General features: G+C 36.4%; 1 protein-coding gene across 1 annotated transcript; it reads left to right on the forward strand.

Annotated features, from left to right (window-relative positions):
- The first annotated feature begins 3,182 nt into the window (after nucleotides 1-3,182).
- On the forward strand, nucleotides 3,183-12,963 carry PDK1 (pyruvate dehydrogenase kinase 1). Its single transcript, XM_009278580.2, has 10 exons — nucleotides 3,183-3,329; nucleotides 4,819-4,890; nucleotides 5,519-5,703; nucleotides 6,001-6,090; nucleotides 6,389-6,466; nucleotides 8,535-8,611; nucleotides 9,285-9,383; nucleotides 10,342-10,452; nucleotides 11,638-11,751; nucleotides 11,880-12,963. Exons 1-10 carry the CDS (start codon nucleotides 3,220-3,222, stop codon nucleotides 12,018-12,020), a joined length of 1,077 nt encoding a protein of 358 aa, XP_009276855.1. The 5' UTR covers nucleotides 3,183-3,219; the 3' UTR covers nucleotides 12,021-12,963.
- Nucleotides 12,964-13,653: the final 690 nt, after the last annotated feature.

The following is a 13,653-nucleotide window of genomic DNA, read 5'->3' on the forward strand; positions in this document are numbered from 1 at the left end:
CGGGGCGGCTCCGGCGCGGCCGCGAGCTCCCCCCGCTGTTAGCTCTGCCGCGTTCCCCTGCTGTTGCTTATCACTTCTTAATACTATCACTTCTTAATACTGTCCTTTTTGGCAGAAGGCGGCTCTGTTTCCTTCCGGGAGAAGGGAGCCTGGAACTGTGGCAAGGTTGTAATTCAGCTGAAAACTCCGGTGTTTGGCATCACAGAAGTAGTTTGTTTTTTCTGCAAAACCTGCAGTGTTGGGGAGAGGGTGGTTATGACAATTGGTACTGTTAAAGCAGTGACTCAGGTGAGATTTGTGAAGCCTTTTGCAAGCTAGCAGCATGCAACCTTTTAAGGTGTACCAAACACAAGAAACACGTAACCTCAGCTGGCGCCGAGGAGCTGAAACAATTGTCACTTCTCGGTCACGTATCTGTGCCCTACAAAAACATCTTACCCAAATGTTGTTGTTTTAGAAGATGTGTGAGAGAAGGAGCAGGATGCAGACACCAAGAGCTATGCTGGAGGCCTGGGAATCTAGCCTTGAAAATGAGTAAACTGGTAACAGGATACTTAGTCTTATACTCCACGCTAAAACCACTCGTAGTGCTCCCAGGTTTGACTGACTGCTTAGAAACAAAAGGGATCGCAGGAATTGTTCTGTTCTGCTTCAAAGCAAACACTACACAGAGAAAGGTCTTGTAAGTCACACTGAGAAATCTTTTCAAAGCCTGGGGATGGAGTCATGCTATAATACATTCTGTTTCTGTACCCAAGGCACTCTCATGTGCGTAAATGTTTACATAAATGTTATATATAAACATTCAACTAGTTAATAGTTGTATTGCTTTTCACATTTTTGTAAATAAAACATAACTGAGAACTAATCCTAGAACCCCAGACTTTGTATAAGTAGGAAGACTTACAAAGAAAAGTTTCTCTTAACTATCCACTGTCACTTCATCCATCTATTCAACGTTTCATACAACGCAATAAAATGTATGCAATATTTGAAACTCCAGATTTGTACAGGAACCCCACCATATATTCTGCTGCTACCATACTTTTAAGCAAAGAATCTTGCAATTCAGAGTTTGCTTTGACCTGTATTGTTTTACCACTAAAATACTGATAAAATAATGCTTACCTTAAAATCAGTGTTTATTTTCAAGGCACAGTATTTCCTCATGTCAAAAGTTAGGCTACTTTTTTGCTATTAGTACCTGAACATAAGGTAAAGATAATATTGAAAATGGGTTTTTTAAATTTTTTTTTTCTCTTTTGCTTAAGGATTTAATAACAGATAGTAAAAACTAATAACAAAGGCAAAAAAAGAGTGCAACAGTGAGACAGTATTTGTAAGACATTCTGTAGCCGTTATAATCTGATGGTGTTTTCATTGGGGATTTTTTTGGCTCCTTTCGCTAGAGCAAGAGCAGTCAAAGAGGAAATCGTAAAATCTGGTAATGCTGACTTTAAAAAAAAAAAAGTCTGCTTCTAGTTCCTCCAGGTTTCGATCTAGCAAATGAAATATTCCATAAGCAAATTTAGGTCTGGATCATATACATCGGTCAGATCTTGGGTTATAAGCGCACAGTATTTTCTGTAGGAGTCTCATCCATTCTTTGCCAAATAGAACATAGCTGCACAGGGAAGTAAAATCATTTGCTCATTCACTGAAGTCTTGCTTACCCTAAGCTGTCTTCCATATTTGACTCATGATTGCAAAGATACGGCCTCCAGATACAAAACTAATTTGTGGAATGCCATTTGCTGAGTATATGAGGCATTTGAAGATTATCTTTACATTCTAATACTTTCAATCTGACTTGTTCATGGAATTTTACCTGAGAAAAGGGAAAGGCCAGTAACAGTCATGCCTGAAATGCAGTCTGACTAGGGAGAAGAATTAAAGGTTTCTGGGCAGAGGTTATATGTAGACAACGCATAATACTGGTAGGTGTCACTGGGGAGGAATTTCTTGTAAGCTGTTCACTTTTTTATTAAGTTAACTGACATTCTTTCATCAGTGTAGTTTATGATGTATCTGAGTCTGGATGCATTAAACTAAACTACTCCATTTCAATTTGGTGAAGATTTTTCCTGTTTAAGACACTCCCAGCTTCCTCTTTTTCCATGTCCCTTCCTTTAATCTTCTTCTCCAACTCCCCCTTGCCAAATGGAAGGAGTGAACTGCGCAGAAACACCAGAGTTAATTTTTAGGAGTTACCTGTTGTGAAACACTAAGCCTGACGTATGTACTTCACTGCAGCAGATGAACAGGTTAGTAAGTTCAGCTGCTGTTTACATGACACTCTTGAAGTCTAGAAAGAAGTCTGCTGAGAATAAAGTAAAGCATTTCTTAGCCTCTTCCCCACTCTGCACCCTCCTTTCTCGCCTAGTAAAACAAGCATCATGGGAGTAAATTTAGGTCTTGATCTTAATAACCACATTTAATTGCCACCCACATAGATGACACCTGTCCTTATAAAAGGTCAGTTATCAACAGGTGCAGTAATTCTAGCTTTTAAAAATGTAAAAAATTTAAAAAGTAAATGTATGGGAGAACTATGATTGTAATGATAAGCACAGTGGCTGTCCTACTTTCGTTTCTCTCTCAATATGCATGTGAATTCATTCATCTGTCTTCTGTTCCTGTAAGACAGTGAATTTAAACTACAACAGATCTAGCTGAAAATGAGATAAATATTACAGAATTTATTTTCTGAAAGTGTTCCTATATGAGTTATGGTAATTCAGTAAGATCAGTGATCAAGCAGGGTGTATGGGACCATCCTTCCCATAAATAGTTTCCTGTGCTGGTTTCATTTGCCTTTCTGACATGCTCAGAATGACATACATAGTGCTAGTTAGAGTCAGTGTTGGCTGCAAATAAAATGAACAATTTACATGGATAGAAGTGATATTTAAAGTTGAATAGCATGGGTCTGCAACTATTGCACTAGTTACTCTTTATATATTGAAGATTCTTGTTACCGCAACAGGGCTGGTAGGTTTCAATGAGTTTACATTTTGAAATATAAATGGGCTGCTGCCACGAAAGAAACATTAGCTTCCCAGACTGGCCAAGTCAACTTTAAAACCAAACCATAGACCTCTTATGCAAGAAAGAAAGAGTTTGTGTAGTTCTCCACCATAAATACTGACTTCATTCTGATGTTGTCATATATTTATTTTGGTCTTAGGATCTGAAAATGCTTGTGAAAAGACTTCATTTATGTTTCTGCGACAAGAGTTGCCTGTGAGATTGGCAAACATAATGAAGGAAATAAGCCTGCTTCCAGACAACCTCCTAAGAACACCTTCCGTTCAGCTGGTGCAGAGCTGGTAAGAACAGTGTCATTTCATACCTTTAAGGGTGACCTTCTGTACATACACAAGTTGGAGCAACTCATTCTCTTCTATAAAAAGAACATTTCATGTGCTCGTTATATGAACATCACTTATTTAGACTGAGTAAATATCCCAATGTGACATAAATCAGAAACTAAGTTTACAGACTCGGAAAAAAACCCTTTAGGAGCAATTAGAGAACCCACAAGGGAATTAAAAATCATTAAGTATTGCAGATAGTCATGTATGAGAATTCAGTAAAAACAAAAATCCACCAGAACAATGTTTAACAGGGGACTTACTTAAAATGAAGAAGCTAGTTGAAGAAACCAACAGAAGCAGGCTAATGCACAAAATGCTTGCAAAAGATAGTAGAAACCATTTAAAAGACAGGTTATTGCAGATTGAGAGTAAAGGTGTAGAAAGTACGAAAAAAAAGAGCAATAGGAAGCTCCCAAAGCCAAAATATGTAAAACAACAGAAGAATACGAGGCTATTAAAATAAAAAAGACATCCTTGGAAAAGTAAAATTTGCTTTCAAGTAAGGAACTTACACATAAGCATAAACTCTTGTAAGATGAAAGCAAAACAAAGAGATTGCTTGGCAACTGCTAAAGGCACATGGCTATCTGGAAAGGCTTTTAAAGTTAAGAGAACAGAAGACCTGCCAGTGAATAAGTAGGATTGATTAGATGACTGAAGAGTTACCAATGAAGATGAAGGCTCTTAATGAAACATGAATGCTTAAATTCTCATGATACTAAATGACATTGATCAAATGGGAAATGAATTCTACTTGGACAAATGCCAAGTAGAGCACAGAGAGGAACCTCCTCTCCCTGTATGCTTGCTTGCTTACAATGGAAAAAGCAATTTTGATGCTACTGGGGATATTTTTCTGAATATGTCAGTTGAGATGGGCAAGAAGGCAAATAGTGTTAGGAACTAAGTAACAAATGGGGAGGAATATAATTGTACCGCTGTGTTTTAGCCCATTATTCCTCTGAATCGCATGCAGTTTTAGTCACTTCATCCTGAACAGAAAAGACCAAGAGGGATAATCAGAGGGTTGGAACAATTTCTACGTGAGGAGAAACCAAATAGAATTCTTCAGCTTGGAAAATACACATCTAAGGAAAGAGATGGCAGAAATACTAGAAGCATGAACAAGCTGGGAAGATTTTCTAGTAACAGGAACTTGCTGGGGCTGCAAATAAGTGATCACCTACTGGGTTTAAAACACAAGGAAGACCTTTTATGCATTCTAATGAAATTGTGGAATTCATTGCTCTGGAAATTTTGGAAGAAAACATCATGAATAGATTCAAAAGGATCTAACAAAATTCACAGGGGACAGGTCAATGGCGTATATCAAATACAATGATTTGGAAACAAGCAACCTTGGAAGACCATAAAGTGCTAACCAAAGGGATCTGGGGAGGCATATTAGAATTGGTCTTTGTCATGTTTCTTTCATTTGAAGGTATGTCCAAAGTCTTCAGGAGATCCTTGACTTCAAGGACAAAAGCTCAGAGGATTCAGGGGCTATTCATAGGTAAGGATTTACTGTCACATATGTTAATATTATGTAGAAGGACTGGCAAGAAAACAATAGCTTAAGAAAAATTTCAGCTATCTCCAATCTTTATGTAAGAATTGCAGTAACGTCACACCCTGTCCCGAAAAGGAGGGTACGTTAAAACATGAAACAAAGCACTTTTATGCCATATCATCCTGGTCAGGGCTTTTTTTTGTTACACTGAAGAAGCTATGAATATTAAACTTGACCAAATGTTTACCAATTCCTTACTTGTAATGTTAGAACTGATGTATGGAAATTTTTACCTGTAGAGTAGGTTTGGTCATCATTGGCTGACCGTAACTGCCATTTGACAGGCATGGGATGATCTGCATGAAAATGGTTGGCACAGTTTTCTCTTTTTCTGGGCAGTAATCAAGATAATAAATAATAATTTAATAAATAATCAATAATGATTGATTACTGATTGTTTCAATGCTAGTCACTTGAAATACACTGTAAAGACTGACCTGTCTTCTTATTGCCGTAAGCAGACCTCTGTGCTATTTCTGTACATAATGGTCTTCATTTTTGTAGGCAAATACTGTTTGCCAGAGTATTAAAATCACTTGGAAGTGAAATACTAACAATGTATTAATTTTAGTTTTACAGATATTGTGATAAAAATCCGGAATCGACACAATGATGTAATTCCTACAATGGCTCAAGGAGTAATAGAGTACAAGGAAAGCTTTGGCATTGATCCAGTGACCTCACAGAATGTGCAGTATTTTTTAGACCGTTTCTACATGAGTCGCATTTCAATTAGAATGCTCCTTAATCAACACTGTAAGTGCCATTGTTGAAAGGAGGGGAAATGATACCTGTACTATGTCAGTATATTTTCCTTTCATTTTTAAGTGCTTAATATGTACTTACATGCTTCTTAGGAGTACGCTATTTGCCTTGCTATTTATAAACTCATTCTTAACACAGTTCTCAAAATATTTATTAATAGTAGGCTTTCAAGTATGGTGAAGATTGGAATTATAGATTGCCTTTAAATTTCTATTTAGCAAAACTGAAGACACAAACTAAAATTGTAAAATTATATTGGGTATTAAATAATATTTTCTTTTTTGGCAGCTTTACTGTTTGGTGGGAAAATTAATCCAGCTCATCCAAAACACATTGGAAGCATTGATCCTAGCTGCAGTGTTGTTGAAGTCATTAGAGGTAAATTCAGCAGATACGAACAAGAATCCTGAAAACTTACATGAATGTCTATACTAAGAGCCAATACACATCTTTGTATTCATATACGGTTTAGTTCTTTCCTACCTGGACAGAAGTTTCATTTAAAGCGTAATACAGTTTTGTCACTTTTCCCTATAAACCCAGTTTTTGTGAGAAAATACAAAATCTCCCTGACAGTGCACAGTGTTTTCAATTTTTGTTTTTCTTTTTGGCAAACTGTAAAGGAGAAAAAAAAACAGTGGAGGGGGAAATGTAATTTTCTGTGTTTTTATTATAGATGGCTATGAAAGTGCCAAGAGACTTTGTGATTTATATTACATGAGCTCTCCAGAACTCATCCTTGAAGAGTTGAATGGTAAGTGAATATGAGATGAGGCACTCTCTTCAACATAGTGATGACTTCTTCTAAAGTAGCTAGTGGTGAAATGTTCTCCTTCCACTTTTCATATAGTTAATGTGTTCTCTATATCTACTGTCATAGTTTTGTTTTTTTAGTTTTGTTTTTGTTTTTTTTTTTTTAAAACCTGGCAGGCGGCTTTCCCTATTCCTAACTTTAATTAGAAAACTGAAATCAGTAGAAAAGTTTTTGACACAACAGCTGTTGATAAAACAGATTTTAGCAGCCTCCTTCCCTCCCTAAGTTTTTTTGTATGCCTTCACCCTACACTGTCTATTGCATCTCACGCTTGCTGCATTTCTTGTGACACTTTTAAGATTTATACTAAATATTCCATTCTAATTTCTCTTGCTTATTCAGCTATCACGTTCTTGTAGTTGTAATGAGATTTAGTACACTCAAGTCATGGTAAAAATTATTTGAACCCATTGGCTGTGACTTGAAAAAACAGTTTACAACTGTGTTGCTATCAACTCAGAGGTCAGCTATTGTCCTCATAGTCCTGCTGAATGCTGAAGAGCCTTTCTGACACTACTCACTAGAGTACTTTTCAAGATACTAAACGCCAAGTTCGGACAGACCTACAAAAACAAGCAATCAAAATTGCTTCTACAAGTAATTGCAAAAGCCAAAGTGCAACCACAGTAACTTGGCCTATGAAGCTAAAGGCAAAGAAAGCGTGGCCTTGACTACACATTCCAGATATTTTCTTCCTACTGTACAAAACCTGTCATTCTGTATCTAGGTTTAACGGTTTACCTCTCTCCATCTTTGGAGCACGATATGAAAAACATTTGTAGGAAACTATCAGTCACGCTAGCTAATTTTCTGTACTGAGGGGTCACTTAATGGTGTATGTGCTCCAGAAGCCAGAACAAATAGTTCAGTTTTTATAAAAGGAGTGACATTTTGCTCAATGAATTGTGAAGGCGAGTTAAACCTGATCCAGGCCAAATGCACATTCCTTGCCCACAGCTGAGAGTGGAGACCATTATTTAAACCTTAGGCATGGGATCTGGGGATGGAGGCATGGAGGGAAGTGGTTAACTTGAGGACAGGAACCTGACGTATTTCAAAGTGTGAGTTCCCATCCCCTTTTTATTTTTGCTGGGTACATAATTTGTTCTAGATCTTTTGACATCACTAGTCTTCAACATTTACGTTCATAAAGCGCTGGTCACCAACACAGTCTGGTGAGAAATTACTAATTTGTTGAACTGAAAGAACCTTAAGAGCCAGCAGAATTTTCTGAGCAACGTTTCCTTAATTTTTTATGTAATGAACATGTTCCCATGATATATTTTCTAGAATTTATTCTTTAAGAAAAGTTTGAAAACTATACCAGTTCTATAGACAGAATTGTCTGTATAATTTTTGTTAAGGTTTCTTGTTAGAAATCGGCTAATTTCTAAATGAATCCAAGAGTAGGCTGTGCTGTAGTGACTATTTGGTGCATTATAGGACCATAAGAGAATTCAGGTTGGGAGGGACCTCAGCAGATTTCTAGCCTGACTTCCTGCTGGAAGCAGGGACAGCTGAGGTCAGACCAGGTTGCTCAGGGCTTTTATCTAGTTTGGTCTTACAATCCTCCAAGGATGACAACTACGTAACATCTCTGGGCAACCTGTTTCAATGCTTAACTGTCCTGGTGAAAAAGCTTTTCTCTATATCCAGTCTGAACCTCTGTTATTTCATCTTACACTCACTGTTTCGTGTTCTCCCACCACCTGAAGAGCCTGACTGTATCCTCATGATAACCTCCTCATAGGTATTAGAAGGCAACTATTATATGCCCTAATCAGTGGTGCCACAGTGGGTTTTAAGATTAATTTCTAAAGCAGCTAGCATATTTGAAAATCTTGCCTATGACTTCTGATTAACATACAACTTTTCAAAAGATTTCTGTTCAAATTTTCCTTCTCTTGTAAATTCTCTCAACAATACAAATGCACACTTTGAATTACTGTGGGAATGAATAAAAGATACCTAGTTTGCTATTTAATTACTTAGACTCTCTTTTCTCCAGCTAAATCACCAGGACAGCCCATGCAAGTGGTGTATGTGCCATCACATCTCTATCACATGGTTTTCGAACTTTTCAAGGTCTGTGCGCTTACCATTACACAATTCTTTTATACATCTTTGTTTAGTGAGATTGTATTTGTTTGACTTCTTGAACCAATTCTAGATAGCAGTGTGTTTTTGCAAGTGCAAACCTCTCACTATTTGGCTGCAGGAAGATACCTAAATTGTACTATTTAGACAAACAGTAACTGCATAGAAATTGGAACAGCTTTGGAAGATGTATCATCTCCTTTGCCTAGCCACTGAATACATCTGACACCTTCTGAGTAGACACCTTTGTCAAAAAAATCTTAAAATGTGTAAAGACATTAATTAATAAAGCAAGTGAGAATAAGATATACAATTTTTGGGACATCTTCAAATCTGGTATAATGTGTAACAGGTCCCATAGAGCTTTCCTTACAGTTCAATCCTAGACTTTTCTTGATCTTTGTGTCATATTGCATGTACTGTGCATTATAAAGAATTCTACAAATAAAACTGTACATTAAAATATTCAGATGTTTGTTCTAGAAAAATATATAAATACTGATACTGAATAAACCAGAAATATTAAAAAAACCTATTCTAAAACCATATACATTTGCCCTGATTCTGAAATATGTGATAAAAATAACTTTCCTAAATTGATATTTTAAGATAATAGACAAAGTGGTAAGAACAGGATTTAAGTTGTACTTGAAAATTGCAGAATGCAATGAGAGCCACCATGGAACATAACGCTGATCGATGCATTTATCCTCCAATTCATGTACACGTCACATTGGGAAATGAGGATTTAACTGTGAAGGTACCCACTTTTTGATTATTTTGAAGGTTATTTTGGTTAGGTTTTTTTTCCCTGTCATAGGCAGCATATTACTAACTTTAGTTGGTGATCTGGTTCCAACAATAGATTGTATGTGATGATGTAGTATGTAGGTAACAAGGCCATTATGCAATTTCACATACTGCATCAGTAGGAAATTCATGAAGAGGTTGCGCAGTCACACTGAAGGCTCTACAATAGAATTCTATGCTTTTGTCACACTCATGTCTTGCCTAGCTTATAAGCAACCATGACTAAAAATGAAGTAGCATCTTTATACCATTGCAATATCAGCATTTTGATTGTGACAATGACAGAGCTATACAGGTGTGAAACAACTGAAAAAGGGAAATAAACATTGTATATTCCATGCAAATCAAACCTCACTGAAGTACAGTTTGCAGAGTAATTTCCTCTTTTTCTGTATAACAGCCATGTTGGATTTCAAGGACCAACTGCAAGCACTGGCTTTTTCATAGGTCTAACTAAACCGTAGTGAAACAACTCTTCTGACTTACTCCTTCAGTAATAGGTTTTAATAGATTGTATTTAACTGGCAGTATTCCTGAGGAATAAGGATAAAAATACATAGAACCTGGCATTTGCTAAAAGGTATAGATACTGACTTCAGACAAAATTGAGTTATGAACAAGATAAAAGCAATGCACAATTTAAGTAGAATTTTCTTGCTTCTAAGAGATTATGAATGCTTCTTATTATTTTATTTAAATGGTTTGGATAAGGGATGAAAGGGAAGGATTCATCTCTCTCTGGTCATTGCTGTAGCTGAGAGATGAGAATTTAAGAAAACCCATAATTTAACAAGGACAACTTTATATTATGTTTTAGCTGAACTTTCTCTGGATCATTGTTTAAGAGAAGCTGTCTTTTATAAAAATGTATTCAGGGACATAATGCTACATGTTCCTTCTTGTTCCAGATGAGTGATCGTGGTGGAGGTGTTCCTATGAGGAAAATTGACAGACTATTCAACTACATGTATTCAACAGCACCACGTCCACGTGTTGAGACATCACGAGCTACACCTTTGGTATGCAAATCTTTTATACCTTGTCATCTTGGATATGTTTAATTGTCACAAAAGAAACCATTTAGCCAAAGCTATGAAGTACTGATTTTATAGATACAATGAGTATCACCATTTGAATGTTATACCTTAATTCAAATATTTTTCTGAAAATAGCTGGAAAATTGCATAAAATCCTAAAATACTAAAAATTATTTAAACTTGTTCAAGATTCTGTTTTTCTCTACCAAATATAAAGATCAGCTACCTCAAGCAGAACACTTAGCTATGCTGCATGTACTGCAGTAAGGACAGGACTCTGAATTCTTGTTGTGGCCACTGAATGAAAGGAAAAATAATTGTAGCAGTGATTTCGGATCAAGTCCATAGTTTCATTTGTACTGTGTAGTCAGTTGTACCATCTCCCAGCAAGGATGAAGGTACGCAGATGTGACAGGGCATATGAAGAATCTACTTTGGTCTCGTGTGAACTTAACAGATGCACAAGAAATAAAGCCTTAGCTCTCAGTAAGAAGCTCTGAACAGCTTTCCTGAATTTATTCTCTCACATTGCATCATTCAAAATGTGTTTTTTAAACGTATATAGTGTTCTGCGTCTAGATGACACTGCAACTCATTAAACACTAGATTTTTACAGAGAAGTGTTGTGTAAGTTCATTGAGAGATTGCCACTAAAATTTAGTAGATTAAAAAAAATTATACTTAACACTTCAGGGCCGTGTCCTGCTACTGCAGACAGGGCTTGATAGAATTTTAGTATAAGCTACAAATTCATAGACGTTGCTTCTTGGACCCTTTTTATATATGCTGCTGCTGAAATCTATCTGGCTTAAGTACTCTTAAGTGTTCTTAAGATTAGCGGCTCCATGAGGCATAAGGCAAACTCAGTACAGGTTCTCTAATGGTGTCATCTCTTCTTGAAAAAGCTACCATAATACAAGAAGTGTTATCTAGCAGCCCTGTCTGACAGAGGAATAAAACAATTTTCTCATAATCACAATCATCCATGCATTCTTCCGTTTCTGGGGTGTGTAATAGTTCTGGGGGGCATAATAGTTAACATTTGAACTCCTCCTCTTACTATCAAACATCATGCTTAGTTTGTCTATTTACCTATTAAGTTAAAACAGAAAACACCACTGATTGATGCAATTAATGAAAATAAATACACTTTTTCTCCTGGATCAGGCTGGATTTGGTTATGGCTTACCCATATCACGTCTGTATGCACAGTACTTCCAAGGAGACCTGAAACTGTATTCCTTAGAAGGCTATGGTACAGATGCAGTTATTTACATAAAGGTATGATGTAACACTTTACCATTTTAAATTTATCAGCAACTCTAATCTAACTGCTAATGGAACTCCTTGTTCTGTTACTATAACTTTGATTAAAAAGAATCGTCAGCTACAGTCTTCTCTACTTACAGGCCTTATCAACAGAATCAATTGAAAGACTCCCTGTATATAACAAAGCAGCCTGGAAACATTATAAAGCAAACCATGAAGCAGATGATTGGTGCGTGCCAAGCAGCGAGCCAAAGGACATGACCACTTTTCGCAGTACATAGCTTTTTCCTCAACAGTTCATAAGAAGTAGGTATGTCTGTAAAGGGAATTTAAAAGACCTGATTTACACCAAGATGCTGAGCCACATTTGATATGTGAAAGTAATTTTAAGTGGAGTAACAGAAGGTTTAATGTAATTACTCTCTTCTGGAATTAAAAAAAAAAAACAACCACCCAAACCCAAGAAAAACCCCAAACCTGTTCATACTTTTAAATTTTAAGTGAGAAGGTCACACTTAATTTGTTCCACTTTCTATTTATGACTACTTTCAGTAGCTAAGTCAAGGGAGCAGTCATTTCAGGTTTTATAGGGACCAATGCAATTTATATCACATCTTGTGAGAAATGTATTAATTAATATAATTACAAAATTGTTTTAGTAGAAGAACTATTGAAAAAGGTCAACAGAGCATTTTTCCATTACACAGTATTACAGATTAATGAAAAACTCATGTAAGAAATATTGAGGAACTCATTGCTATACCTTTGCACCTGTATGGCACTTTCTATTCTTTTATCTTAAGCATGCTGAAGCCTAATTTTGCAAAGTTAGATATGTTGCCTACACACCTTGCCTACATCAAGGTTTTTTGCAGCTGTGGAAATCACACTTAGGTTTGTAGGGATTAAAAAAAAATAAAAATCAGTTCTAGCTGCTACCACTGGTATAATGTATCTCAGGTATGTGGTATCAGTCATATTTCTTTGGTTGTAATGTGAATATTTAATACATGTGAAAAACTTATCTTGCCATGATCATTGTGAATTAGCAAATAGAGTTGGCTTGTGTACGGTAAAGACATGCTGTCTTGCATTTGCTTGTATTTCTGTAGGTAATACCAAAACGCAGTATCAATGTTCCAGCCCTAGTAAGATCTCAGACTCGGGTATGTCAGGTTACAGCTGTAAATGGAAACTATTTTAATAAACATATTTTTTAAATTTGCCCTTAATAGGGCATCTCTATTACTTTGACAATAGAAACTACCTTCTCAGGAGTATTTAAGAAAAAGTGGAATTAACAGTTTTTGAAAATACCTTTGTATTTATGATGTGCTTCTGGCCTCATTTATGTAGTAACTGGAAGTCACACTATAACATAAATAAGGTAAGCAGAATGTGTTTATCAGTCAAAGGCAAACTGTCAAAACATACTGGCGAAGATAGAGAGGGGAATGAGTATTACGTTTCAGGTACAAAGTCCTTCTTTTAATAAAATATTCAACTTCTTCTAATGCCTATTGTGCCAGCTTTGTTCAAGTCATACACATCTATGTTGCACCTCAATCCCTGTCATTCCTGAACATTTTAGGAGTGATGCAGTTAAAGACACCGAGAACTAATCCTTTTCTCAGTTAATTCATTGCATGTAATTCTGTGATTTTTGTTCTGCAGCAGACATGCATAATCCCTCTCAGAAAGAATAAGCCTAAATTTTGCTAGTTTACTAGCGCTGCACAGAGCAGAAGGTGAGATACCACAAGTGAAGGGAATAGCTGGTATGTTAGAAATTGAAGTCATGCTATTCTAGCTGTAGCTGAGCCAGATTAAAGATTATCACCTGCTACCTCCCTAGCCTAGTTCTGCAAAACAATAAAATGTTTTTGTATCCTGGTCAAGCTAATGTAGGTCACT

Source organism: Aptenodytes forsteri, unplaced genomic scaffold (assembly GCF_000699145.1).
Source record: "Aptenodytes forsteri isolate BGI_AS27 unplaced genomic scaffold, ASM69914v1 Scaffold257, whole genome shotgun sequence".
NCBI classification, from domain to species: Eukaryota; Metazoa; Chordata; class Aves; order Sphenisciformes; family Spheniscidae; genus Aptenodytes; species Aptenodytes forsteri.

What these genes read in the sequence shown, in the direction of transcription:
- PDK1 (XM_009278580.2), top strand. Translation starts at nt 3,220, where the DNA reads ATGTTTCTGCGACAAGAGTTGCCTGTGAGATTGGCAAACATAATGAAG. An exon ending in TGGTTTTCGAACTTTTCAAG is followed by an intron (nt 8,612 to 9,284) that starts GTCTGTGCGCTT and finishes TGAAAATTGCAG; the next exon opens with AATGCAATGAGAGCCACCAT. An exon ending in CATCACGAGCTACACCTTTG is followed by an intron (nt 10,453 to 11,637) that starts GTATGCAAATCT and finishes CTCCTGGATCAG; the next exon opens with GCTGGATTTGGTTATGGCTT.